The sequence below is a fragment of the Hippocampus bargibanti genome, linkage group LG14, assembly GCF_051943395.1.
Source record: "Hippocampus bargibanti isolate YZ-2025 linkage group LG14, ASM5194339v1, whole genome shotgun sequence".
In the NCBI taxonomy this organism is placed as follows: domain Eukaryota; kingdom Metazoa; phylum Chordata; class Actinopteri; order Syngnathiformes; family Syngnathidae; genus Hippocampus; species Hippocampus bargibanti.
The window spans coordinates 20571700-20598229 of NC_142747.1; the positions used below are offsets into that span (position 1 = coordinate 20571700).

Here is a 26530-nt window from a genome sequence, read left to right on the forward strand (position 1 = left end):
GATTAAACGTATTATTATTATTACTGTATCTATTAGCTAGCTAGCTCGCTTTCTATCTATTTGAGTTACTTCCGGGTTGAGTGAATATATCCAACAGACGAGGTGGGTGAATGGCAACAGTATTTTCGTTTGCTTTTGTAGCAGGATGAATATCATGACCGGGAAGTGGTGAATTTTATGTTTCTGTGTGTATTAGGCTTGTAGGCACCTCACCGTGGGTCATCATGGACACTCACAGTAACAAGACCAGCTACAAACTGACAGTCTTGAGACCGGACACCACTTACGAAGTCAAGGTGCTCACGCAGTGTCTGGCCAAGTTGCACAAGACCAATGAGATCATCACAGTTAGAACGCCAGAAGGATGTGAGTCCCGAGGTTTTGTTTTGTTTTTGTTTTTTTTTTTTAATCACCTGATGATGCTTTACAAATGACCTATCAGTGAGTGTTTTAAACATTAAAGAGACAGGCAGACGACGGGGAGAGAGTTTCAACTTTGATAGTTCAAAGGCAGAGTGTAGACTGCAAGGTTAAAATATACCATCAATCAGGCTCCACAAACAACCCGCACAAGCCGTCTGACACTTGACACTTGATGCATAAAGCTATCAACCCAGCTAAACAGAACACAATTGATGAGGAACAAGGTAAAATTATGGCAGAGAAAGCACCTCCAAGGGATCATTCCTCAAGATGGTGAAAGAAGAAGGCTACGTTCCTCATCAAGTGTTTAATGCTGATGAAACCAGCCACTCCATTCCATCAAGCCATCAACGACCATCACAAAGGTAAATAAAACGACTTTATTATACAGTACAGTTGATTTCTTTAATTATAATACCATATCACATTTATTGTACATAAAATAAGGTATATTTTGTGTAGTTTTAAGGCTTAGAAAATTAGAAAATTATGTTTTATGGGGATCTGGGAACGGATTATTCTCATTTTAATGCTTTCCTATGGGAAATTATTTTTTGGGATACATACTTTTCGCCTTACACACTCTGTCTGTGAACCAGTTAAGTTCGTAAGCCAAGGTATCACTGTATTATGGACAGTAAAATGTGCCGTGTTTCACTGTTCCAGATTTTTTTCCCACAACCACCTGCTACTTTGAAATGAATACAAAATATACAGTCAAGCAAAATAAGAATTTCAAATTGCAACCGAGTTAAACTGATTACATTTCCTATTTTGCTTCATTGAAATCTGATTTTTTTTTTTATGTGTTCTTTGCAGTGCCAGAGGCTCCCAGGAACCTCGAGCTGTCTTGTGATAATAGTAAGGATGGGACCGTTGACGTTTCCTGGAGTCCCCCTGACAAAGGAAATGGCCTCATTCGAGAGTATATTGTACGTTTTTTTTCCCTCTTCTAATGGGTTATGAAAAGCAGAATTAACTCCTTCACTGCCAGGCCATGTGCAGAAAATGTGTCCAGGGTTTTTGTCATTGGACCCACAGAATATTGACTTGTAGGACTACATAGACTTTCAATGCACTGCTTTTCAGGTGGAGTACAGTGAACAAGCAGCCATTGAGTGGACATCACAGAGAACAACCACAACGAGCGCAGAGGTGAAGGAGCTCAAACCAGACATGCAGTACCAGTTTAAGGTAAGACAGACACTCACTTATCTTCGCATATCTGAAAAAATATTCTAAAATGCATAAAAATTAGACCAGGGGTGCTCAATACATCGATCGCGATCCACCAGTCGATCTCCAAGGTACTATTGGTCGATCACATGACAAGGCGGTGTGACATTGTCATGAACTGAAGCTATACAAATAAAGTTGAGTTGTTTTGGGGGAAATAAAAATCAGCCTATCAACCATCCCTTCACTTGATTGACACACCGGACAACCAATCAGATGACATCTCATTATTATACACACTCCGTGCTCAAACAAGGCTCCAGAGCGCTAGCAAAATTAACAAGCTAGCTGTTAGTTACATCCTCACGTACTGCAATTTTGGCCAGCCAGCATGTCACACACTGGCACGGCAATCTACTGCGTGACGACACTCAATACAGTAGTGTATTGAGTACGAGCGTGTGTCGGCGACCTCTTCTGGATGTTAGCAGGGATAGCAGGGTAAGTATGACATTTATAAATGAACTGTAAACAGTTTGGTATATAATAGTATTCAATCGAAAATGTTGCTTAAAAACAACAGATTGACATTGTATACTATCTTGTCGTGTAAACGTCACGTTGGCCATTTTGAATGGATTTCTACTTAAAACCGTTTGACTTACGACCGTTTTGTCGGAACGGAACCCGGTTGTAACTCGGATGTTACCTGTATACGTTTTTGTGTTTTTTTTTTTTTTTAGGTAGCGGCTGTAACCAGTCGAGGTTTAGGAAATTGGACCGAAGTTAAATCCATCACTCCATTGAAAGGTGAGATTAGATGAGATCACCTTTCTTCGTCTCACAATGGAGAAATTCCCAATTCACAGCAGCAAAGTTATGAAAGAAAAAGCACACAAACAACCGTTTCGAAATGTTTGTCCATCATCTCCGCTCATGTTTGAAATATGAACGCTTGGCCGTCATGCTGAAAATGTACATTGACGTTTTCTTTTGTTCCAGCTCTGCCTCCTCCTTCTGTGATCGTGGACGGCGTCACTGCAGAGTCCATGAGCCTCTCGTTCAGCCTCAATTCGCACTATGAAGTAAGTGACGCAGATGCCATCAAAACAAAGACTTTTTTGTTTTTTGCCTCCACAAGAACTAATCACGTGATTTTTGTGTGTTGAAGGTGAGACAATACGTCGTGATCCTTTCCTGGCAGTTTGACTCGCACATGAAGGAGAGCAAGAACTACACAGTCAAGCAGAAGATCCTCAGAGGTGCTCTTTAGTAACACCTCCAAACCTTCCGGACAATTGAGAGTTTTGAAAGGCGCTTATAAATGAAATGTATTATTGTTATTACTGTATCTATTAGCTAGCTAGCTAGCTAGCCAGATTTCTATCTATATTTGAGTTACTTCCGGGTTGAGTGAACGCTGGCGCGTGTGGCTGCCGCTGCTCACCCGCAGAAAAAAATATCCTGTGACTGTAAAGTGTCCTTGAGAGTTTTGAAAGGCGCTTTTCAATGAAATGTATTATTATTATTATTATTATTATTATTATTATTATTATTGTATCTATTAGCTAGCTAGCCAATGGATAACTAATAATAATAATAATGATGATGATAATGATAATGAATATCATAATAATAATTTGTATTTATAAGCACCTTTCAAAACTCTCAAGGATACTTTATAGTCACTGCATCAGTTTTTCTGTGGGTGAGCAGTGGCAGCCATGCGGCGGCAGCCACACGCGTCAGCGTTGACTCAACACGGAAGTAACTCAAATAGATAGAAAGCTAGCTAGCTAATAATAATAATACATTTCATTTTAAAGCGCCTTTCAAAGCTCTCAAGGCAACTTCACAGTCACTGGATTCGTTTTTCTGTGGGTGAGCAGCGGCAGCCACACGCGCCAGCGTTCACTCAACCCGGAAGTAACTCAAATTATGATGATAATTATTAAATGTCTCACCAGCTAGCTCATCATCATCATCATCATCATCATGTAAAATGTTTTTCTTTCTGAAATTTCTAGCCAGCAACCTGACGGCAGGAACGGTGTACGAGGTGGCCGTATGGGCTCACACCAGTATCGGCGACAGTGCCACGGCCTTGTCTCACGTTCAGACAAGTGGCGTCCAGCCAGAGCAGCCCCTCCTCAAAGCCCGAGCCCTCAACCAAACGGCTGTGGACTGCAGCTGGGCTAGCGGCAACGGCCTATCTGCAAAGGTACAAATATCAAGCCGACAGTACAATACAAATACTGTATTTACCGTATTTTCCCGTGTATAAGGCACACCCAAAAAACCTTGATTTTCTTCCAAAGAGTGAATGGATTTTGTCAGAAATTATATGTAAAATAGGGTCTGGAGGTCGTGGTCGTAAGTACAGGTGGTCGTAAGTCGAGCTGGTTGTAGGTCGAGCTGGTCGTAAGCCTTTATTATATCTGGAATACTTTTTTCATTCATCGAAGGTACGCCTTATAGTCCGATGTGCCTTATACAGGTAACATCCGACTTACGACCAGCTCAACTTATGACCACCTGTCACCATCATGATCATATTTAAAAAAAAATGCTTTTTTCATCTTTTCAATTCAACATTTAGTGACAGTGATGATGTGGATGTTCATGTTTAGGCATATGGGGTCTTTTATGCCACATCATTCCTGGATTTGTACCATCGTCCTCGTCAGGTCTCCACCACTCTGACCAATCTGACTGTCACGGTGGACAGTGGCGAGCAGTACCTTTTTCTGGTGAGTCCAGTTAACTCATTCGCTGCCATTCCCGAATTTATTCGGGAATTGAAAAATGTGACGTTGGAGCGCCATTCCCGAATTTATTTGGGTTTTGGTTTTCCTTGCCGATAAAGTGCTGGTCAGACCCCTGAAGATTATTTTGCCTTCCACCAGGGGGCAGTATTTGCCCTTTTCTCCATGTTCGCGCTTTGTTACAGCTTCAGCTGTTAAAGCAATATATATGAATCAATATGTATTGTATTTTGTACAGCCGCCCCCATTTCAATGTCAGATAAGTCCTTAGGAATTAACTCTTTTTTTTATGATGAAAGAACATAGTGAAAGGTTGCATTGGATGTTTATATAGTCCTAAAACTCAATATTCTGAATTTGTTTTTATTTATTTTTTTTTTTTTTCTTGTTTGGGTTCTGATAAAGCGCTGGCCAGGGCCTCTGGCAATGTTTTTTTTTTGGATTCCACAAGGGGGCAGAATTTCCTTTTTTTTCCTTTTCTAATAGCTAGCGAGCTATCTAATGGGTAGCAAATAAATAGTGAATAGATAGCCGACAGCTGACAGTCAGTCAGCTAGACAGCTAATAGCTAGCTAGCTAGCTAATGGATAGCAAATTAATAGCTTTCCTGATGAAAGTTGTCCATTTGGTGTTTTTTTTTAATCCTCCTTCTTACCCAGATAGCGTTTGTTCCACATGAGTGTCGGTTGAGAAATGTTGCGTGGTCTAATCTTTGCATTTTGCTTTTTATTTTTCCTCCCCAAATTAGGTTCGTGCCGTTTCCCCCTTTTTGGGTCCCCCATCTGAGCACGTCGTGGTGAAAATGATTCCCAACGAACGGCTACCGCCCAGAAATCTCCACGGTGTGAAAGTAGACAAGACAGAAGTCACACTTAAATGGCAACCGCCGTATGATACACCAAACACATCTCTGGTACAGCTCTCGTCTCATTTTTTTATGATGATTGTAAATCAATTTATAGTAATAGTTATTTTTTAATAATAATAATAGTTATTATTATTAGCATCATTAGATTGACTTATATTCATGCCACAAATATATTGATGAGATATAACCCAAAAAAACGGTTAGCGCACTACAAAACCTATTTGCTAACAATTAGCTATCTATTCGCTAACTAGATAGCTTGCCATCTATTAGAGTTACTTCCGGGTTGAGTGAACGCTGGCGCGTGTGGCTGCCGCTGCTCATCCTAGCTATCTGGCTAGCTAGCTACCTAACTAGCTATTTGCTATCTAGCTAGCTACCTAGCTATCTATCTATTTGCTATTGCAAGCTATTAGCTATCTATGTGTCTGGCTAGCTATCTAGCTGGCTAGCTGTTAGCTATATATCAGCTAGCTTTCTATGTATTTGAGTTACTGCCGGGTTGAGTGAACGCTGGCGCGTGTGGCTGCCGCCGCTCACCCGGAGAGAAATCGATCCTGTGACTGTAAAGTGACCTGGAGTGTTTTGAAACTTGCTTAGAAATGAAATGTATTATTATTATGATTAATTTTATTATTATTCTTCTTCTTATTATTATTATGAATATGAATAATACACTTTTCTGCACCCTCTTTGTTGTCTGAAGCGGGTCTCGATTAAATTTGATATGGAATATAGTTATGATTTTACGAATGCATCACTGTTGTTAAGTGCTGACCAATTCGCTTTTGTGAAGACAACCTTCTCGTCTGATGTGCAGAATAATATTTTGAATGTAGCTGGCTCGCTAGCTATCTAGCTAGCAATCGTTTAGCTTTCTAGCTATCTATCTGGCTAGGTAGCTATCTATTAGCGACTGTATCCTGTGACATTGAGAGTTTTGAAAGGTGCTTATAAATGAAATGTATTATTATTATTGATATTAATGTCATAACTTGGGTGATATGTGGGATTGACCAATGCATTTGATTGACATTGGAGATGACGAGAAACACCTCGCCGCGTCTTTTGTGTTCAGACGTACGCCGTCCACGTGTGGGATGCGGTTCGCAAGGTGGAGCGAGACTACAAAGTCGCCACGCGGAACAACACGGTGGAGTACCAGCTGAAAGGTCTCGAACCCGGAGGACGCTACAGCGTCTCCGTCCGTCTCCGCAACATGAGCAAGGAAGCCACTTTCTCCCTCGCCACAGGTACACCTGTTAAGTTGGAAATTGCTGTGACAGGATTTCAAAATAAAGGTCTTTCCATCAACAATACAACAGAAAAAAAGAGTTAATACCTAAATTATATGGGTCTGAAGTTATATGAGCTTGAAAGTTGGAAATTGCTGTGATGGGGTTTCAATGTAAATGTCTTTGCATCAACAATACAAAAGAAAAAAAGAGTTAATTCCTAAATTATGTGGGTGTGGAGTTATACGAGATTGAAAGTGGAAAATGGCTGTAACGGGTTTTCAAAATAAATGTCTTTCCACCAACATTACCCTAGAAAAAAGTTAATACCTAAATTATATTGGTGTGGAGTTATATGAGCTTGAAAGTTGGAAATTGCGAGCTAGCTTTCTATCTATTTGTCTTACTTACTATTCAATTTGAGTTACTTCCGGGGTGAGCGCGTGTGGCTGCCGCTGCTCACCCACAGAAAAAGTGATCCTGTGACTATAAAGTGACCTTGAGAGTTTTGAAAGGCGCTTAAAAATGAAATGTATTATTATTCTTATTATTTCTTGGATTCTTATAAGTCTTTTTTTCCTGTTCTAGTTCCACTTCCAGCTCCAGAGGCCTTGAAGATATTCGCGGAAAATGACCACATCATCCTGGTCTGGAAAAGCCTTGCCGTCAAAGAGAAAATGTTCAATGAGAGCAGAGTAAGAAATTAGATTGGATATTAATTTGCCTATTTGAATTATTGCCAATAATATATGATTAACTCATTCACTGCCAGATGATGTGCAAAAAAATGTGATCACTCTAGTGCCAGGGTTTTTGTCATTGTCACTTGAATGCCAGGAGCCACAGAATATTGAGTTTTAGGATGACAAAAACAATCAATACAGCAATAGAAACCTTATAGACTCTTAAAGACTCTTTTTTTCATCAAAAAAATAGTTAATTCCTAAGTAATATGGGTCTGGAGTTATATCAGCTTGAAAGGAGGGCAAATGTCCAAAATACAATGCTGTACATACATATTGGTTGATATAGCGCTTTAACAACAGCTGAAGCTGGAACAAAGTGCTAACATGGATAAAAAGTGAAATGCTGCCCCCTTGTGGAAAAGAAAAAAAGCATTGCTAGACGCCATGGCCAGCATTTCATAATAATAATAATAATAATAATAATCATCATCATCATAATAATAATACATTACATTTCTAAGCACCTTTCAAAACTCTCAAGGTCACTTTACAGTCACAGGATCACTTTTTCTGTGGGTGAGCAGCGGCAGCCACATTCACTCAACCCGGAAGTAACTCAAATAGATAGAAAGCTAGCAAGTTAGCTCACAGATGGCAAATAGATAGCCAAAAATGTCAGAATGTATTATTTCAAATAACTTTGTGATCATACTCACCATTAATATGAATGCTTTATCAGCACCCAAGCCCCAAACAAACTCGGGAATGGCGCTCCGCGGCATATTTTTAATTCCCCAAAAAATCCTGAATGGCAGTGAATGAGTGTTCCTGCTTGTATTTTGTCTTTTTGGCCCTTAAAAATGCAAACTTGCCATTTTTCCAAGGTTTTTCTCTCCACGTTTTCTCACGTGAGCTTGCGCTTCTCCTCTTGACGAATGGAACCAGAAATGCCTGTTTTTGTTTCCCAGGGGTACGAAGTGCGCGTGCGCGACAGCTTGAGCAACAAAAGCAGCTTCCTGGGAAACGCAAGTGAGACCTACTACCGCATCAGTGGCCTGCAGATTGGACACAAGTACACCTTCTCCGTGCAGGCCCGCTGCTTGCTCAACGGCCAACTGTGCGGCCGCCCTGCGATGCTCATCTACAACCAACTTGGAGCAGGTACCGACACCCGACACTCGACACTCGACACCCGACACTCGACACCTGACACTCGACACTCGACACCCGACACCCGACACCCGACACTCGACACTCGACACCCGACACTCGACACCCGACACTCGACACCCGACACCCGACACCCGACACTCGACACCCGACACCCGACACTCAACTCTTGTCTTGGCGCAATTTCAACCGCACTGAAGAAAAGTTCACAAGCACTGCTGCTTAACTTGAGAGATCTATATGTCTATATCTATAGATCTATATAGTCTGTAGATAGAAATATAGATCTATATCTATCTATAGCTAGGTAGGTAGATAGGTGGGTAGGTAGGTAGGTGGATGGATGGATGGATAGATGATAGATAGGAGAGAAAGATCTATATATCTATGTCTATATCGATATAGATCTACAGATATCGATCTATCTATTGATATATAGATATATATTACATTGATCTATTTTTGCATACGTCTATATCTATAGATATTGATCTATTTATCGATAGATTTATATTATACAGATAGATAGATCTATATATGTATATGTCTATATATCTATCAATATAGATCTATAAATATTGATATATCTATTGATATATATATATATATATCTATTATACAGATAGATCTATGTGTATATGTATGTCTATATATCTAAAGATAGAGATCTATGTTATATATATTGATACAGTAGATAGATCAATATATGTATGTGTCTATAGATATAGATCTATTTCTCTGTAGATATATATTATACGGATAGATAGATCTACTCACCCACAGAAAAACCTAACCTGTGACTGTAAAGAGTTTTGAAAGGCGCTTGTAAATGAAATGTATGATTATTTTATATCTAAATAAATCGGTCTATATAATATAGATAGCTAGATAGATATAGATATAGATATTTATCTCTAGATATATATTATACAGATATATCAAAGACTAAGTCAGCTTTATTGTCAAATATGCTTATATGCATGACATACAGCACAGATGAAATTAATGTCCTCTCGGACCCATATAGATCTATAGATGTATATTTCTATATATCTATAGCTATAGATCTATCTATCTATCTATCTATCCATCTGTGCGCTATCTAACGTCGATGCGCAAGTGAGAAGAAGGTGATATTTCCCTTTTCGTAAGACGCAAGCGAGACGTCACCGAGCGAAGGCCACTCTGAGGACATGGCGGCGGTGGTGGTTCCGGTCCTCTTCCTGCTGCTTCTGGCCGTCTGCGGCGGCTTGGTGGCGCTCTACCTGCGACACCGCCGACTCCAGAACAATTTTACCGCCTTCGCCAACTCACACTACAACTCCCGCCTGGGTTCTGCCATCTTCTCCTCCGGAGATGAACTAGGTCAGAAAATGTCCATCTTTTGTTTTTCCTTTCGTGCTCTTTATCCCTAAATCAGGGGTGTCAAATTCCGGTCCTCGAGGGTGAAAATCCTACATGTTTTCCAAGTCTCCCTGTTGCAACGCACCTGAGGCTGTCTGGAAACAGGTGTGTTGCAACAAGGAGACTTGGAAAACGTGGGGCGGACTTTGTCCCTCTTGAGACCTCTGCCCTAAATGGTCTTTATTTCTCCCTCCCATCGGTTTTGTCCTTTTAACGGCTCTTGATTTGTCCCCAGCGGATGACGACGAAGACGCGCCCATGATCAGCGGCTTCTCCGACGACGTTCCCATGGTCATCGCTTAGCGCCGCCGCGCACCTTTTCAGCCACTTTTTTTTCTTCTGCCCCTCCACCCACACACCCTGCTGACAGGAAGCCACCGAAACATGAAGAAATGAAGAGATAGAGCTATTTTTACAATGATACAAATGCACTTTTTTTTGGATGCGCAATAACTTATTTTTTTATAAGGGAAGACAAAAAAAAAAGAATATATGGAGATTGTGTTAGATATTGAGGCATACTGTGAAGAATTTAACGTTACGGCGTGAAGCGATACACCCGTTTCGGAGTGGTCCGTTAGTTGAACGGCAAAAATAAGCATCTGAGACGTAAAGGACAACCGACATCACTTTTTTGTCCCCTAACTGACATCAGAAAAACGTTTCTTAGCATCTAAAATAGCCAAAACACGCAGGATGATATTTTTAGTCAAATGCAAAACACCAATCAAAATGAGTTAAAGTGTCCCAAAACTTCAGAAGTTTCAGAAGGTCCCGCCCCCTTTGTTCGTGACGTCACGCCAGGACGTCTTGCATTGCTGGAGAATCAAAACAATGGCTTCAGATTGGGAGAAGATGCTTTCTTGTTACTCATCCAGTTATGAATATGATTCAAATAGTTCTGAAGAGGAAAGCATACATGTTTGCAATCCATTAAAGAATTTATTCCGTGCCATTTTGAGGCAACATTGAGGGGAACTGTGTCAGCCAAAAAAGAGGCAGAAGAGGGCGACAAAGCTCCGTGTAAGAAATTAATCATCCCGTTTCCACAGGCTGATTAATTCCTTACACGGAGCTTTGTCGCCCTCCATCCAGTTTTGATGCCCAGTTGGACCACAGTCAGACGAGTCAGCTGATTATCATCTGTAGAATTTGAATGATCCATGTCTCTGATTACTCATCACCTTATAATGATACACTCCCCCCCCCTACCAGCACCACGTTTGTACATTGCCACGTGCCAAAACGATTGGATTAATTCCGACTTTTAGGAAGTTGATCATCATCCCCTTTTAAGCAACGATCCGTGTGTACATATTGGCTTTTAATACATCTTATATTTGGAATACTGCAACCGTTTTATTTTGTAAGGGTATACTGTATATTTGGATTTTTAAAACATGCACCAATTGATTTTTTTTTTGTATATTTTTGTTTTGCCATTAATGTAGTCTTTGGAGTTCTCAGGGAATTGTTTTAGGGTACCAGCGAAAGCATCACGCACCGTAATCATCCTCATATTTCGTTACATATTGATTCATATAACGCATATACTGTCTATTATATGGCGGATTAGCATTGGGCAATATATTGCTAACGGTTCAGTTACACGTTCAGTTCAAATTAAAGGACAACCGACACCATGTTTTTTGTTTCCTAACTGACATCAGAAACACGTTTTATAGCGTCTAAAGTACCCAAATACATAAAAAAAAACTTTCTACTTGATTTTTTTTTTTTTTAAAGAAATCTTCATGAATGTATTTAATACTCATCTCATTGTGTGATGAATACCAGTGACTTTTATGTAGAGTGTGACCCAAAAAGATGCATACCCATAGAAATTTCAATTGTGGCTTTGATTAAAAAGCTATTTATTTCAAATTACAACCACACGTGATTCAGTTTATGGAAAACCATTCACCAGAGTTTCAGCCATTTGCGTCCATTTTTCGGCAATTGATGGCTTTTCCAAAATGTGTTCCAAATGTCCACCAATTTGGTTGCAAGCAAACCTGTACTCATCTGCAATGTTTTTGTTTGTTTGTTTAAAAGTGATTGACAACTTTGTCAGACCAGTACAGGTTTGCTTGGTGGACATTTGGCTATCTGTTTGCTATCTATTAGCTATCTACCTAGCTGCCGATCTATTTGCTATCCATTTGCTATCTAGCTAGCTATCCATTTGCTATCTATTAGCTAGCTACCTGGCTGGCTATCTAATTGCTACCCGTTTGCTATCTATTAGCTATCTGGCAAGCTAGCTAGCTATGTAGCTGACTATCTATTAGCTATATGGCTATCTAGCTAGTTAGCTAACTGTCTAGCTGGTTATCTATTAGATATCTAGCTTTCAATCTATTTGAGTTGCTTCTGGGTTGAGTGAACGCTGGCGCATGTGTTTTGAATGGCGCTTATAAATGTATTATTATTATTATTATTATTTGGAACACATCTTGGGTAAGCCATCAATTGACAAAAAATGGACGGAAATGGCTGAAACTCTGGGGAATGGTCTTCCATAAACTGATTCATGTCTGGTTGTAATTTGAAATAAATAGCTTTTTAATCAAAGCCACAATTGACATTTTCATGGGTACGCATCTTTTTGGGTCACCCTGTAGTTCTTTCTTATTACAGTTGAGACTGTAAGCAATCATTCCACAGTGGTCTGCACATACATACTTGTTTATTTTTATGTCTTGCTGTGTTACAATTATAAGAACAGACATGCCCAAAAAAATCTGGTAATAATTTCATGTTTGCTTTTTGGAATCCATTTTTTATGTCACTGTAATTTGTGTTTGCATTGCAACTGACCACATAATGCCTTATAAGTCTCAGTAGGCGTTTATATTCATGTACATAAATATCAAACAAACAAACAAACACGTATGCGTCCACGCAGTCACAAAAAGTAGATAGCGATGATGCTTTTTTGGGGGAGGGGATTTTTGTTCCGTTTTGTCAAATCACTGCTCCTTTCCAATTCAACTTTTGAAATGAGATGTAGAGAGAGATACTTCGAAGCTTTTAAAACTCGTGTAATTATTGTTTGTAGCCATTTTCACAACACCTGTCTTTCTCAACTCTGTTAAAAAAAAGTTTGCTTCAAAAAAATGTTATTTGGCCTTGTTCATTTTTGATGGAATCGATGTTTGTTTGCTTAGCGCGGCGTAAGAAAAATGTTTAACAGTGTGAGATGTTTTCAAAAACCACTTATGCTGAAATAAAAGTGATTACAATTACGTTTATCTTTACACTTGAATACGTATCTAGTGGCCAGAGCGAGCCAGTGCTGTGCTTACATAATCCACCAGGGGGCAGTAGATACTTTGAGCAGCACTTCGAATCTTGGTGGAGGGCTTCAATGAAATGCTACTTACGAGTGGAACTGCTCATGAGCCAAAACGACAAAATCGGCCTTTTGTGGCCTCGAAATCCCAAAACATACCGGATTTTCCGGTGTATAAGGCGCACCGGACTATTAGGTGCTCCCCCAATGAATGAAAAATGTTTTCCATATATAACAAACAGTGATACCTTGTCTTACGAACTTAATTGGTTTCCAGGCGGAGTGTGTTAGGCGATAAGTGTGTATCCCAAAAAATTATTTCCCATAAGAAACCATTAAAATGAGAATAATCCGTTCCCAGGTCCCCATAAAACATAATTTTCTAATTTTCTAAGCCTTAAAACTACACACAATATACCTTATTTTATGTAGAATAAATGTGCTCTGGTATTATAATTAAAGAAATAAACTACTGTATCATAAAGTCGTTTTATTGACCTTCGTGATGGTCGTTGATGGCTTGATGGAATGAATTGGCCGGTTTCATCAGCATTAAACACTTGATGAGGAACGTAGCCTTCTTCTTTCACCATCTTGAGGTGTCGTGCTTTCTCTGCGATAATTGTATCTAGTTCCTCATCAATTGTGTTCTGTTTAGCTGGGTTGATAGCTTTTTGCATCAAGTGTACAGATGGCCCGTGTGGGTTGTTTGTGGAGCCTGATTGATATTTTAACCTTGCAGTCTATACTCTGCCTTTTAACTATCAAAGTTGAAACTCTCACTGTCGACTGCATGTCTCTTTAATGTTTAAACCCCCCCCCCCCCCCCCACTGTTGCATTCTTGACCAATCACGTGGCTCTAACCGAAGACTGGGGGGGGGGAATAGAGGACAAAAAAGTGTAGTTTCAAGGCTTAGAAAGTAGAAAGTATGTTTTATGGGGACCTGGGAATGGATTATTCTCATTTTAATGGTTTCCTATGGCAAATTAATTTTTGGGATACACACTTTTCGCCTTACACACTCTGGGAACGAATTAAGTTTGTAAGCCAATATATCACTGTACTCCGGTGTGCCTTATACACTGGAAAATGTTTTTTTTTTACTAAATTCTGCAGAACATTCTGCACTGTTGTCATTTGTTCTAGAAGTGGGAGCAAAGAGCATTTGAGGAACCAGGTGTTGCCGCATGTGCATTCTCGGTGTCACCGTGTGCGTTGTGAGGACAAAGACGGTATTGAGAAGACGGGATACTCTTACAGACCACCTCGCGTTTGTGCCAAGTTCGCCCTTCATCCACACAACGGCTACTGTGTTCAGCGTCTCTCCACTCCCTCCCAGCTTGGTTCAGTATGTTTCTTACCCTTTTTCTTCATCCTTTATTTTTTTTGCTTCTGGTTCTACGTATAGCAGAGTGACTTTTCGAGGAAAAAAAACCCCAACAGATCAAACGTTTGATCTTCCTTGAAAAGCACAATGACATACCAAGACCAAAGTATTTGAAACAAACACAAGTGAAAGGCAACCTGTAGCCTTCTCTCAGGGCCTTTGCTGACTTCTCTGCACACGCAAACAAAAGTCGGACGTTTAGAATTAGAAACAGAATAATGGATTTCCAAGCGCCATTGTTCTCAATTTCATTGCGTAGATCTTTCAGTCCATTCTGGGCTATCCTTTAATTGTTTTTTTTCCCCCTGTTGACCTACTTCCAGATGTGTGTTTTCGTCTTTAAGCATTGAATTGATACCGGAGCAAGTGGGGCAATCAGGCCAGTCGTTAGTCAGGACAATATCAGTGGAGCTGCAGGGAGTCGTCCTCTGCTCCCCCCAACCTGAGAGCAGCAACCTGAGGAGGAGCGGACATGCTAAATTAGCCTCACATTATGCCACACGCTAGTCTAGTCTTCTCAGCTTCTCCGTTGAATTCCTATTTGGTTGGAAGTGAGTATGATGACATCATATTAGCAGTCACGTCGGGGTCACCCTCCTATACCACACCAAAAAAAGACAAACATGCATGTATAATACAAAAAAAAAAGTCACTCATCAGATCGACCACAAGCTAATCTGTGAATGTGTGTGGTGGCTTTATTCCGAAAGAGAAATGATTCTTTCCTGTTTGTATTTTTTTATCTGACAGATATACATATATATATATATATCCCTTGTCGCTTTGCGGCCTGAGATATCACAGTGCAACACTTAACGCAAGTTGACACACTGGATTAAAGGCAGACAGCTGGAATGTTCAGGTCCTTTTGTGTCGGCTGGAGCTCAGCTGAGAGCCTTCACTCTGAGGCCAAGAGAGACCAAAAGGGAAAGACGGCAACGCTTGGAAAGAACCACAAGATGGGCCGGACGGGAGTGCGGAAGGTACCTTTGGTGTCAAGAAGCTCCAGGTCGGTACCGGTGACATCGTAAATGCTTTTAATAAAACAGGCGAAAGGATGTAAAAGATCCACTTTGCAATTGATATGGATAGATAGATAGGTAGGTAGGTAGGTAGGTAGGTAGGGTAGGTACGGTAGTTGGTAGGTACGGTAGGTACGGTAGGTACGGTAGATACGGTAGGTAGGTACGGTAGGTAGGTAGGTAGGTACGGTAGGTCGGTAGGTACGGCAGCTAGGTACGGTAGGTAGGAACGGCAGGTAGGTACGGTAGTAGGTAGGTACGGTAGGTAGGTAGGTAGGTAGGTAGGCACGGTAGGTAGGTAGGTAGGTAGGTACGGTAGGTAGGTAGGCACGGTAGGTACGGTAGGTAGGTACGGTAGGTAGGTAGGTAGGTAGGGTAGGTACGGTACGATAGGTACGGTACGTAGGTAGGTACGGTAGGTAGATACGGTGGATGGATGGATAGATATAGATTTGGAAGCTAGCTAGCTAGCTATAGATAGAGAGGTAGATACTATCGCTAAACTCATGTACACGTTATACATAAATATACATACTATACATGTCCACAGAATGAGTGAGAGAGTGACATTGACCGGTTTTGGATCTCCATGGTAACAACGAAGTCAAGTCACACCTCATTATTGCAAGCTGAGTGTTTGTATTGGCTGGCCAGTTCCGGAATGTACCCCCCCCCTCCCCCAAGCCCCCCGCACGAATAGCCTCCCATGCTAATAGCCTTCAGATGCCATCGGCTCATCGCCCTCAGCCGCCCCACAATAAAACCTCCGCACACCCGCACACTTTCAGAGCAGATGAAGAAGTCGCACTTGACGCCCTATCGCACGATCGTTACGATTTTCGGCTCTTTGAAATTTGCGTTTGTACACTTTCACATGATTGATAACTTAACCTGACATTTGGGTCAGGTTGAAGACTTGGAAAAATCGCTATTGTTTTCTTTTATTTTCTTTTTCAACCCATTTCAATCTTTTTTTTTAACCATTAGAAAAATATCAAAGAGTAGTTTGCGCTAACCGCTACCAATGGGATATGGTAGCGGTGACTAGCAGGATGGATAGGTGAATAGATGGATAAATGGATAAATGGATAGAAAGCTAAATAGAAAGCTAGCTAGCTGGATGGCTAGATAGAAAGCTAGCTAATTAGAAAGCTAGCTAGTTAGAAATATAGCCAGCTAGATAGATAGATAGATAGATAGATAGATAGATAGATAGATAGATAGATAGAAAGCTAGAAAGCTAGCTAGCTGGATGGCTAGATAGAAAGCTAGCTAATTAGAAAGCTAGCTAGTTAGAAATATAGCTAGATAGATAGATAGATAGAAAGCTAGAAAGCTAGCTAGCTGGATGGCTAGATAGAAAGCTAGCTAGTTAGAAATATAGATAGATAGATAGATAGATAGATAGATAGATAGATAGATAGATAGATAGATAGATAGTTAGAAATGTAGCCAGCTGGATGGATGAATAGAAAGCTAAATAGATAGAAAGCTAGCTAGATAGAAATCTTGCTAGTTAGAAACCTAGCTAGCTCGATGGTTGGGTGGATAGAAAGCTAGCTAGCTAGATAGAAAGCTAGATAGTGAGAAATATAGCCAGCTAGATGGACGGATGGATCGAAAGCTAGCTAGTTAGAAAGCTAGCTAGTTAGAAATATAGCCAGCTAGATGTATGAATAGATGGCTAGATTAGCCTTTATTAGTCTCACACTGGAGAAATGTAAATAGCAGCAAAGTGCCGAAAGAATCTCGACAAATATAGATATCGAGATATATTTCTGTAGGTTGAAAACAATTCCTTTGACTGTGTCGTGCGGACAAAATTCATCTTGTGGACTGTGGCAGCCATAATGGTTGTAGCCCACAGGGGGGACTTTAGGGTTCCTCCTCACACTCCTCGGGAGCTCCTTTCAAGTGTGCGTAGTTTCAGGTTGAGCAAATCCTCCCCTCCAACAATACCTTCTCCGCTTGGCTAATGTTTTGTCCGGCTGGTGGGAACCAACTTCCGAGATGAAGAAAGTATGAGAGAGAGAGAGAGAGAGAGCAAATGTTCTGCTTGTTCGGCCATTTTACACGGAGATAATAAGCCTCTTAGAATCACCCCCCCAAAAAAAAAAAAAAAAAAAAAAAAAAAACAGTGGGAGAGACTTACACAGTCTTTTACACTTGGCTGCTTCCTTCTTTAAACATTTTCTTTCCCCTCCAGCACGCACAGACTTTTTTTTTCCTTCCCCAAAAGGGTCTTTTGAAAAGCTACCAATGTGGCCACCTTTGATCGCTCCATGCCACACACGGCATTCCAAATTTTTAGGCACTGTACAGCGATACCTTGGCTTACAAACTTAATTGGTTCCCAGACAGAGTGTGTAAGGTGAAAAGTGTGTATCCCAAAAATTAATTTCCCATGGGAAACCATTAAAATGAGAATAATCTGTTCCCAGGTCCCCATAAAACATCATTTTCTACTTTCTAATTTTCTACGCCTTACTTAAAACTACACAAAATATACCTTATTTCATGTATAATAAATGTGCTCTGGTATTATAATTAAATAAATTAACTGTACTGTATAATAAAGTCGCTTTATTTACCTTTGTGATGGTCGTTGATGACTTGATGGAATGGAGTGACCGGTTTCATCAGCATTAAACACTGTATGAGGAACGTAGCCTTCTTCTTTCACCATCTTGAGAAACGATCCCTTCTAGGTGCTTTCTCTGCGATAATTTTACCTTGTTCCTCATCAATTGTATTCTGTTTAGCTGGGTTGATAGCTTTTTACATCAAGTGTACGGATGGCTTGTGCGGGTTGTTTGTGGAGCCTGATTGATGGGATATTTTAACCTTGCAGTCTGCACTCTGTCTTTGAACTATCAAAGTTGAAACTCTCACTGTCGTCTGGAAAAAAAATGAAAAAAATAGAGTTCGGTGTCACTCAGAGTTCGGTGAGCGTGGCAGTGGGAAGAGGCAGGGGGGGCAGGGCTGGGAGGGAGTTGAGTCTCCTGACTGCCTGGTGGCAAAAACTGTCCTTCTAACTGACAAAGTTTGTGAAGAAGGAAGGGTCCTATTGTTCAATTAACGTTAGCGTTAACGTCTGTCTAGACATCCCGATGATAATAATAGCCAAAGCTGTTTTAGGGTGGCAAAAGGAAGTCTTTTGAAAGAAACATGACTTGTCAGTATAAATAGCCCGTATAGGGCATGTGTACTGAGAGATTAAGCCATCTTTGAAGTCTGCCATACATCAGTTCAAAACTCGCTTCCCCCTGTTCTTGGAGCTAATAAGCTTAAATCTTCCGACAGCAGCCAAGACCATGACAAAAAAAAAGATTAATCCCAGCTTTGATGATACATGATGTGCTGCTAAAGAAAACCATCAAAGTTTTCCCTCAAACTTTAGCGACAAGAAGGCTAGCAGGCCTCCGTGGATGGCGGAGTCGTCTGATCATAATATAATCATAATGTGGCCATGTGAATCAAAAGCACGGATGGCTGCCGCTGCTCACCCATAGAAAAACTGTTCATGTGACTGTGTAATATTATTATTAACTATCTAGCTAGCTGGATGGCTATCTGTTAGCTATCTATCCAGCTAGGTAGCTAGCTATTAGCTAGCTGGCTGGTTAGCTGGCTTTCTATTACTTATCTATTGGCTAGCTAGCTAGCTGGCTATCTAATAGCTAGCTGGCTCGCTTTCTATCTATTTGAGTTACTTCCAAGTTGAGTGAACGCTGGCGCACATTTTCCACAACTGCCGGCAACACAACAAGCAATGTAAACACAAGCGCAAAGTCATAGTGAGCCCTTGTTGTGCAGGCGCAGCAATCGGCGGCTCAGCTAGCGCGGATTAAGAAGCAAGAAGCTAGGCGGCCGAGGTTATAAGAAAAGGAAGGAAAAAAAACCTGAAAGCAGGGTGTCAGACGATGAGGAAAAGACGATCTGGAGGTGACAAGAGCTTCGAGGAGAGATGAAATGAAACCAGGGGCTCAGAGTTCACATTCAACTGTCATTTTTTTTTCTGCAGAGAGAGAGAAAGACAAAGAAAAGAGCAGAACCAAGATCTGGTTTCTATGGCAACTCGAGGCCATTACGTAAAAGCAAAGCGCTGTGTAAACTTTAGGAAGGAAGGAGCCAGTAAGGTCAAAATTCTGAAGACCAATCAAAATAAACACCACTTGGCACTCCACGTGAGAACCGTGATCGCTGATATCAAAGTCGACCTTTTGGATTGGATTGATTTCGCCTTTAGTCGTCTCGCAGTGGAGAAATTGACCATTTCACAGCAGCAAAGTAATCAAAGTAAAAGGAAAGGAAAGGAAGAAGTAGAAAAAGAAATTATCTGCTGTAAAGGTCGGCAAAAAAAAACAAAATAATATGACAACACAAAGATCTAGCTAGCTGGCTGGATAGCTGTCTGTATGGCTAGTTACTTAGCTAGCAGTTAGTTAGTCAGCCAGTTAGTTAGTTAGTCAGTCAGTTAGGTGTTTAGTTAATTATATAATGAGTTAGTTAGTCAGTTAGTAAGCTAGTTAATAAGCTAGTTAGCCACTTTGATACTTAGTTAATTATTTAAATAGTTCGTTAGTCACTCAGTTGGTTAGTTTGCTAGTTAGCCATTCAGATGCTTAGTTAATTAAATAATTAGTTAGTTAGACAGTCAGTTTGTTAGTTCGTTAGTTGGTTATCTGGTTAGTTAGCTAGTTAGCTAATTGTTTAGGTGGTTTGTTCATCAGTTAGTTGGTTCGTGAATTAGATAATAAATTACTTTGTAAGTCATTTAGTTATTTGGTTAGCTCGTGAGCTAGTTTGTTGATTATTTAGTTAACACGTTAGTGCTGCTAGTTACTTAACTAGTTAGTTGGTTATCTAATTGTGTAGTTAGTTGGTTATCTAGTTAGCTGGCTAGTTAGCTAATTGTTTAGGTGGTTTGTGAATTAGTTATTTGGTTAGTTGGTTCGTCAGTTCGCTAGATAACAAATTACTTATTAAGTTAGTCAGTTAGTTAGTTAGTTAGTTTTTTAGTTAGTTAACTATTTGGTTGGTTAGTTAGTTAACAAGTTAGTTGGCCAGTTACTTAGCTAGTTGGTTGGCTAGTTGCTTACTTAGCTAGTTAGATCAGAATCAGAATCAGAATCAGAATCATCTTTATTGCCAAGTATGTAGAACACACAAGGAATTTGTTTCCGGTAGAACACGCTGCACTAGTATCGTCGTCAAAAAAAAAAAAAACTGCTAAGTTGCACTATACAGTTCCATGGATCGGTAGTTACCTAGTTGGGTAGTTAATTTGTTAGTTTATCAATCAAACACTGTAGACCATTCGATGTCACATGTCTTTTTGTTTCCGTCACTATTGATGCTTGGGACTTTTGTTTTGTTGACATGCATTTTGGGTGCCATCAATTCCCAGTGAGGCTGGATCTATAATATCTCCAATAAACAAAACAGATTTTGATCTTACAATATTTGACCAGGTGTTGGATCGAAGGGACAAACCTCAACAAACAAAAAAAGAAACAATGAAACGATAACATTGTTTATTGTTATCGGAGCAAACCCAAAGTGGAAAATAGAGCAGTGTGCTGCCGTGCTACTACTGCCAGGACGGCGAGTGCGAAGGGGTTGGGGGGGGGGGGGGGCGTTGTTAAGCCAGGATTTTATCTGTTCGGAATGGTCACATGATATATTTTCCAGGTCAACGAGGACACACATAACCCCAAATCGGCAACATTGTGCCAAGAAGCGTAAAATATAAAAGCACCTCAGAACCACCCTTTTGCATTGTGTAAGGCACAGGTGTCAAAGTCAACATGTATATGTCTGTATACATATGTATATATGTATATGTGTATATACGTACGTATATGTGTATATGTTGTGTTTGTGTTGACTATAATGTGAAGTGCTTTGTTACAGCTGTTGTGAAAGTGCTATATATAGCGTAGATGACATTTGATGGATTTATTTGGCTGGCTATCTGTTGGCTAGCTATTAGCTATCGAGCTATCTCGTTATTAGCTGTCTCGCTGGCTGGCTGTTAGCTGGCAACCTGGCTCTCTATTAGCTATTTATTAGCTAGCCAGCTAGCTTTCTATCTATTTGAGTTACTTCGGGGTTGAGTGAACTAATTTTTGGGATGCACACTTTTGGCCTTACACACTCTGTCTGGGAACCAATGAAGTTCGTACGCCAAGGTATCGCTGTACGATCATCAGCTCTGCCCTCAAAAACAAACGGCTTCCTTCACCTTTGAAATCAATCCGACTGAAATGCGCGATGAAATGATGAAATGGGCTTCCCCAGGTGCATGATTTCCATCCAATCAGAAGATAGATGACACGCTCCAATCCACTTTTTGTGAAAAATTCAATCGAGGAGAACGTTGGCTTGATAAAGGAGCTTATTGTGGCGGCGATAAGCTCGCTCTGGCGACTCCCGCTGCTCTCTCGCTCTTTCTCGGCCACACAACAATGGAAAAAGAAAGGAGCTGCTCCAAGCTTATCAGCGACACTCGAAAGTCGCTTCAGGTGATTTTTTTTCACCGAGCTGAAGAAAAAAACAACATCCAATTTGGATGCAGAGAGGCGGCTGGGAAAAGGAGACAGATAAAGGAGGCTTCAATACATTCATACATAAATAAATACAGAAATACATACATGAATCAATGATTAAAAATATACACGAATAAATAAGTCAATAAATACATGAATACACAGATGAATGAATGAATGATAACTAAATAAATACAAAAAAAATAAATAAATGAATGAATAAATAATACATACAACAAAAAATAAATTAAGGAATAAATAAATAAACACATAAATAAATACACAGATGAATGAATGAATGAATGAAAAAACGAACGAATAAATAAATAAATAAATGCAACCAGCGGATGAATGAATGAATGCAACCAATGAATGAATGCAACCAACAAATTAATTAATTAATACACAGATACATAAGTAAATAAATAAATAAATAAATAAATAAATAAATAAAGAAATAAATAAATAAATCAGTCAATAAATAAACACATCAATAAATGAATGAATAAATAAATAAAAATGAATAATTAAACCAATAAACTAATAAACTAATAAATATATAAATGAACAAATAAACAAATAAATAATGTCGAATGAATAAGTAAATAAATAAATAAATCATAATCAATAACTACAACCAACAAACAAATGAATGAATGAATAAACAAATACACAGATAAATAAATACATGAATACATAAATAGATGAAGAAATAGATGAATAAATAAATAAATAAATAAATAGAAAATGTCTGGACTGATCAATCAACATCAATATCGACTCCACAAAAGCTGCAAAATGGCACCTCGCTAAAAACCCCACGAAAAAAAAGGGACCGACAAGCTAAAGTGAATGAACGTGCATTTGAACACAAGCGTCAAAAGAAAAAATACGATGTGACCGGAAAAGCCCGTTAGCGGCGGTACGCTAACGGGGCGTGTGCCCAGCTCGGATTTGTCGTCTTGAACGGTGCAGAAGGTTCACTGAGGTCAAGCACATCACGTCCAGAGCTGTCATGGTCACGCACGCTCTCAACATGACTCTGTGCTGCTCTCAAGTCGTCCACGTGAACGAACGAGCACGTCAATCAAGAATAAGAAACGGTGGTGCTCATTTTGCTAAACCAACTGTGAAGTATTTTGGGATCAACTTGTGTAAAAGGTCCGCATAAGGCGCATCCAATTCTGCTTTTGTAATTATAGTTTGTGTAAGCTCTCAGTCGTACAGGAGTGGTCCATCGATGAGAAGGTTTCTTCTGCCGTCATCTGTACTTCTTTCAAGGTGTCGGACGTTTCGCTTCTTATCCAAGAGGCTTCGTCAGCAAAGTAAAGTCTTACTGGTAGTTTGGGCCCTATATATATATATCCCTACTGTCCAGACATGGCGGTGCCGTACTCTGCTATGATAGGTCCCTGCTCTCAGGTTGGGGGGAGCAGAGGACTACTCGCTGCGGCTCCATTGATTGTTCCTATTGTCCTGACTTAACGAGTAGCCTGATTGCCCTATTTGCCCTGGTATCACCTCATCAGCATTACTAATCCAATGTTGCCTAAGCAGACTGTTGAACGATACAAATTGAACCTCACCCCACCATCATATCGGTTTAGTGAAGGATTTAGCTGTTTTATGAAAATTGCTTCTTTTACTCCCCTTTCAAACCAACTACTAGTGAGACTTTAGTTCGCTGAAGAAGCATCTTGGATAAGAAGGAAACGTCCGACACCTTCAAAGAAGTACAGATGACGGCTGAAGAAACCTTTTCATCAATTATAGCGATAGAATTTCCGATTTTTAAAGATCTACAGTAAAGTCTCGTTATATCGATATCGGATATATCGATAGTCCTGGTTATATCGATACTATTTCTATGAACGCACGGAGAAAATTACATGCAAACAGGGTCGGATATATCGATAGTCCCAGTTATATCGATATTTTTTCGGACTCCCTTGAATATCGATATAACGAGACTTTACTGTATTTCATGTCACGAAATGTGACACCAAATCCAAACAAGAAAACAAAGTCTTTTCATTTCCAGCTTGGATGTAGAAAATGCCACAGAACCTCCAAAGGGCTGCACGACGATGGCCGACGAAATCGCTATCTAGCTCGGGTTTTTCAATGTGCGGCAGTCTGATAAGACCAAACGCCACCGTGGTTGGTAGCCCAGGACCAAAATATTCATCATTGTTTGTTTGAATGGCGGCGTCGGCGGACCCCTCTCAGATCCCGAGAGCCAAACCCGTGGACATGAAAGCAATCGCTATCTGGCTCGGGTTTTCCAAAGTGCGGCAGTCTGATAAGAGCAAAGGCCAAACCGAGCGTCGCCACGGATGCTCATTGTTTGAATGGCGGCTGGGGGAACGGCGATGGCGGCGTCGGCAGAGCCCTCTCTGATCCCGAGAGCCTAACCCGTGGACATGAAAGCACAACGTCACAAGTTAGGGTCTCAGGGACGGAGAGAGACACCCATGTCCTCTCCAGCCTCCTACTCTGTAGCTCTTTGAAATCCAAAGTTGCAAAGTGAAACGAGGACCAAGGGAGGGTTTTGAGACACTGACCCTAGCTTTGCTCATGTCTTCGTTATCCATTGACCACCGTTTTGCTCCCTCTGGATTGTGATTGTGAACAAATCCAACGTCAAGTGCAACTGCTTGCCAGACACAACATTGACCTGATTGCCCCCCTTACCCCCTCTTCCGCCCCACCTCTCTCCCTCCCCCCTTCTTCAGACGAACAATACAACACGTCCCTCTATCAGGTAGCAAATCCGGCATGCCGAAGACCTCGTACGTATTCGACAACCGCACAATCGAACGACGTCAAGTCACGACGACGCCGATGGGGGATGACCTAAACCTGCGGACAAAAGTGAAAACCCGAACTCGGGACTCCACAAATCTGCCAAATACACCCGAGCAGCCGACCCGGCGTGTTCACCGGCGGCGTTTAAAACCATCGGTCGCTCCGTCAAAGCTCGTCTTAGCGAACGCTGAACGCAAGCAAGCCAGATCAGCGTACTCGACGGTGCCACGATCATCGTCATCATCAACCCCGGTGGTCTCAAGCGCAGGAAACAGATGGGAAGCTGAGATGGAAGTGAGAAAACGCAGATCGTAGCGTTTTTGGCTAGTCACTGACCTTCTTTTCTCAAGCGGAGGAGCCTCCTGCTTTTTGGTCTTCCAGCTCGGAGGAGGAAGAAGAAAAACAGGCAAAGGGAGAGAAAGCTGAGATTGAAAGTTACAGCGGCACGGCAGGGGAGGGTGGCGGTGGTGGTGGGGGAGGGGGGGGATTCCAGACAGGATCCAGAGAAGTTTGCTTTGGAAAAAAAAAGAACCACGTCACCAGAAGGGGGCGGCCATTGTTTCCAGCGGGTTGCTGGCGGTCAGTTAGCCACGATAAAAACCAACGAGAGGCATGACATGGGCGCCAGACCCAGCCGGAATGGACCATGTGTATGCTCTACCTCTCTATCTTTGGTGCCTCTCTCACTCATTCGCAGGGAACGAGAGAGAGGGAGATGAAAGGATGTAATTCCTCTTTCTGGAAAATAGGTGGAAGTGATACACAAGCGGCAGACATCGGAAAAAAATGGTGGAGAGAAGGGGGGGGCGAAATGAGTGAGTATCGAGCAACCGCATGAGCGCTTGTCGCCGGCTGCACGGTGCCAGTCAAGCATACCAGTATGCAGACAACGGGGGTTATGGGATACAATACACACACACATGCAGTTGAAAGTTAAACACACTTAGAGTAAACACAAAAATGGCTAAATTTGTGCTGTCATGTATTATTATTATTATTATTATTATTATTAGAGTAAAGTCTCGTGATATCGATATTCTCGGGAGTCGGAAAAAATATCGATATAACCGGACTATCGATATATCCGATCCTGCGGAATGTAAATTTTCTCCTTGCGTTCATAGAAATAGTATCGTAATAAGCAGTACTATCCATGTAACCCATATCGATATAACGAGACTTTACTGTATTTTATTATTAAATTATTATTATTACTATTATTATTATTATTGTGAGAGTGTCCTCTAGATTGCTGTAGACAGTGTGGAAAATCTTTTGGAAAGTTTGTTAGGATTAGGGGTGAGGTTTCGGGATTAGGGTTAGGGTAGGGGTGGGCAATTTTTTTGATAGAGGGGCTGGGCCAGGAGCATTTAGAGGCAGTGTTTGGGCCAAATATACTAAAATATTAAATGTAGTCTGTGCAAACCTCATAGCGAATGTAGCGAATCAAATCTAACTAATTCTAAAAAAAAAAGTACCCAAAATGCATTGTGTGTCGCTTTCTCGGTCAGGGGCGTTCCTTCAGTGACGTAGGGTGAGGAGTCGTCACCAAGTCAAAAACAAGACTTCCGGAATATGCGGTGGAATCTTTGTCAAATACGCTCAGTAGAAGTCATTTGAAGTCATTTTACAAATTATGGACGCAACTTGTACGGAAGTCCTTCCAACACAAAATAAAATTTCAAAAAACAGTCAGAAAAGGAATATTATGCATTAATTTGCCTCCCCAGCTGCAATC

The 26530-nt window shown here is 40.8% G+C and overlaps 1 protein-coding gene and 1 long non-coding RNA gene across 2 annotated transcripts in view; one reads left to right on the forward strand and one right to left on the reverse strand.

Annotated features, from left to right (window-relative positions):
- Positions 1-12975, forward strand: part of sorl1 (sortilin-related receptor, L(DLR class) A repeats containing) — a 41996-nt gene extending 29021 nt beyond the window's left edge. The window contains exons 35-48 of the mRNA XM_089013160.1: positions 197-366; positions 1243-1355; positions 1513-1617; positions 2343-2409; positions 2602-2684; positions 2771-2861; positions 3627-3820; positions 4230-4349; positions 5113-5277; positions 6311-6485; positions 7056-7162; positions 8122-8314; positions 9476-9688; positions 9963-12975. Of these exons, the coding sequence (XP_088869286.1) occupies positions 197-366; positions 1243-1355; positions 1513-1617; positions 2343-2409; positions 2602-2684; positions 2771-2861; positions 3627-3820; positions 4230-4349; positions 5113-5277; positions 6311-6485; positions 7056-7162; positions 8122-8314; positions 9476-9688; positions 9963-10030 (1864 nt within the window). The 3' untranslated portion in view covers positions 10031-12975. The remainder of the gene's footprint in view (positions 1-196; positions 367-1242; positions 1356-1512; positions 1618-2342; positions 2410-2601; positions 2685-2770; positions 2862-3626; positions 3821-4229; positions 4350-5112; positions 5278-6310; positions 6486-7055; positions 7163-8121; positions 8315-9475; positions 9689-9962) is intronic.
- Positions 12976-14040: 1065 nt separating this feature from the next.
- LOC148888805 (uncharacterized) lies at positions 14041-25453 on the reverse strand. Its single transcript, XR_016117176.1, has 3 exons — positions 25129-25453; positions 21681-22021; positions 14041-14867 (listed from the first exon to the last, which is right to left on the reverse strand). It is a non-coding gene; the product is annotated as an uncharacterized LOC148888805 (long non-coding RNA).
- Between the last annotated feature and the right edge of the window lie 1077 nt (positions 25454-26530).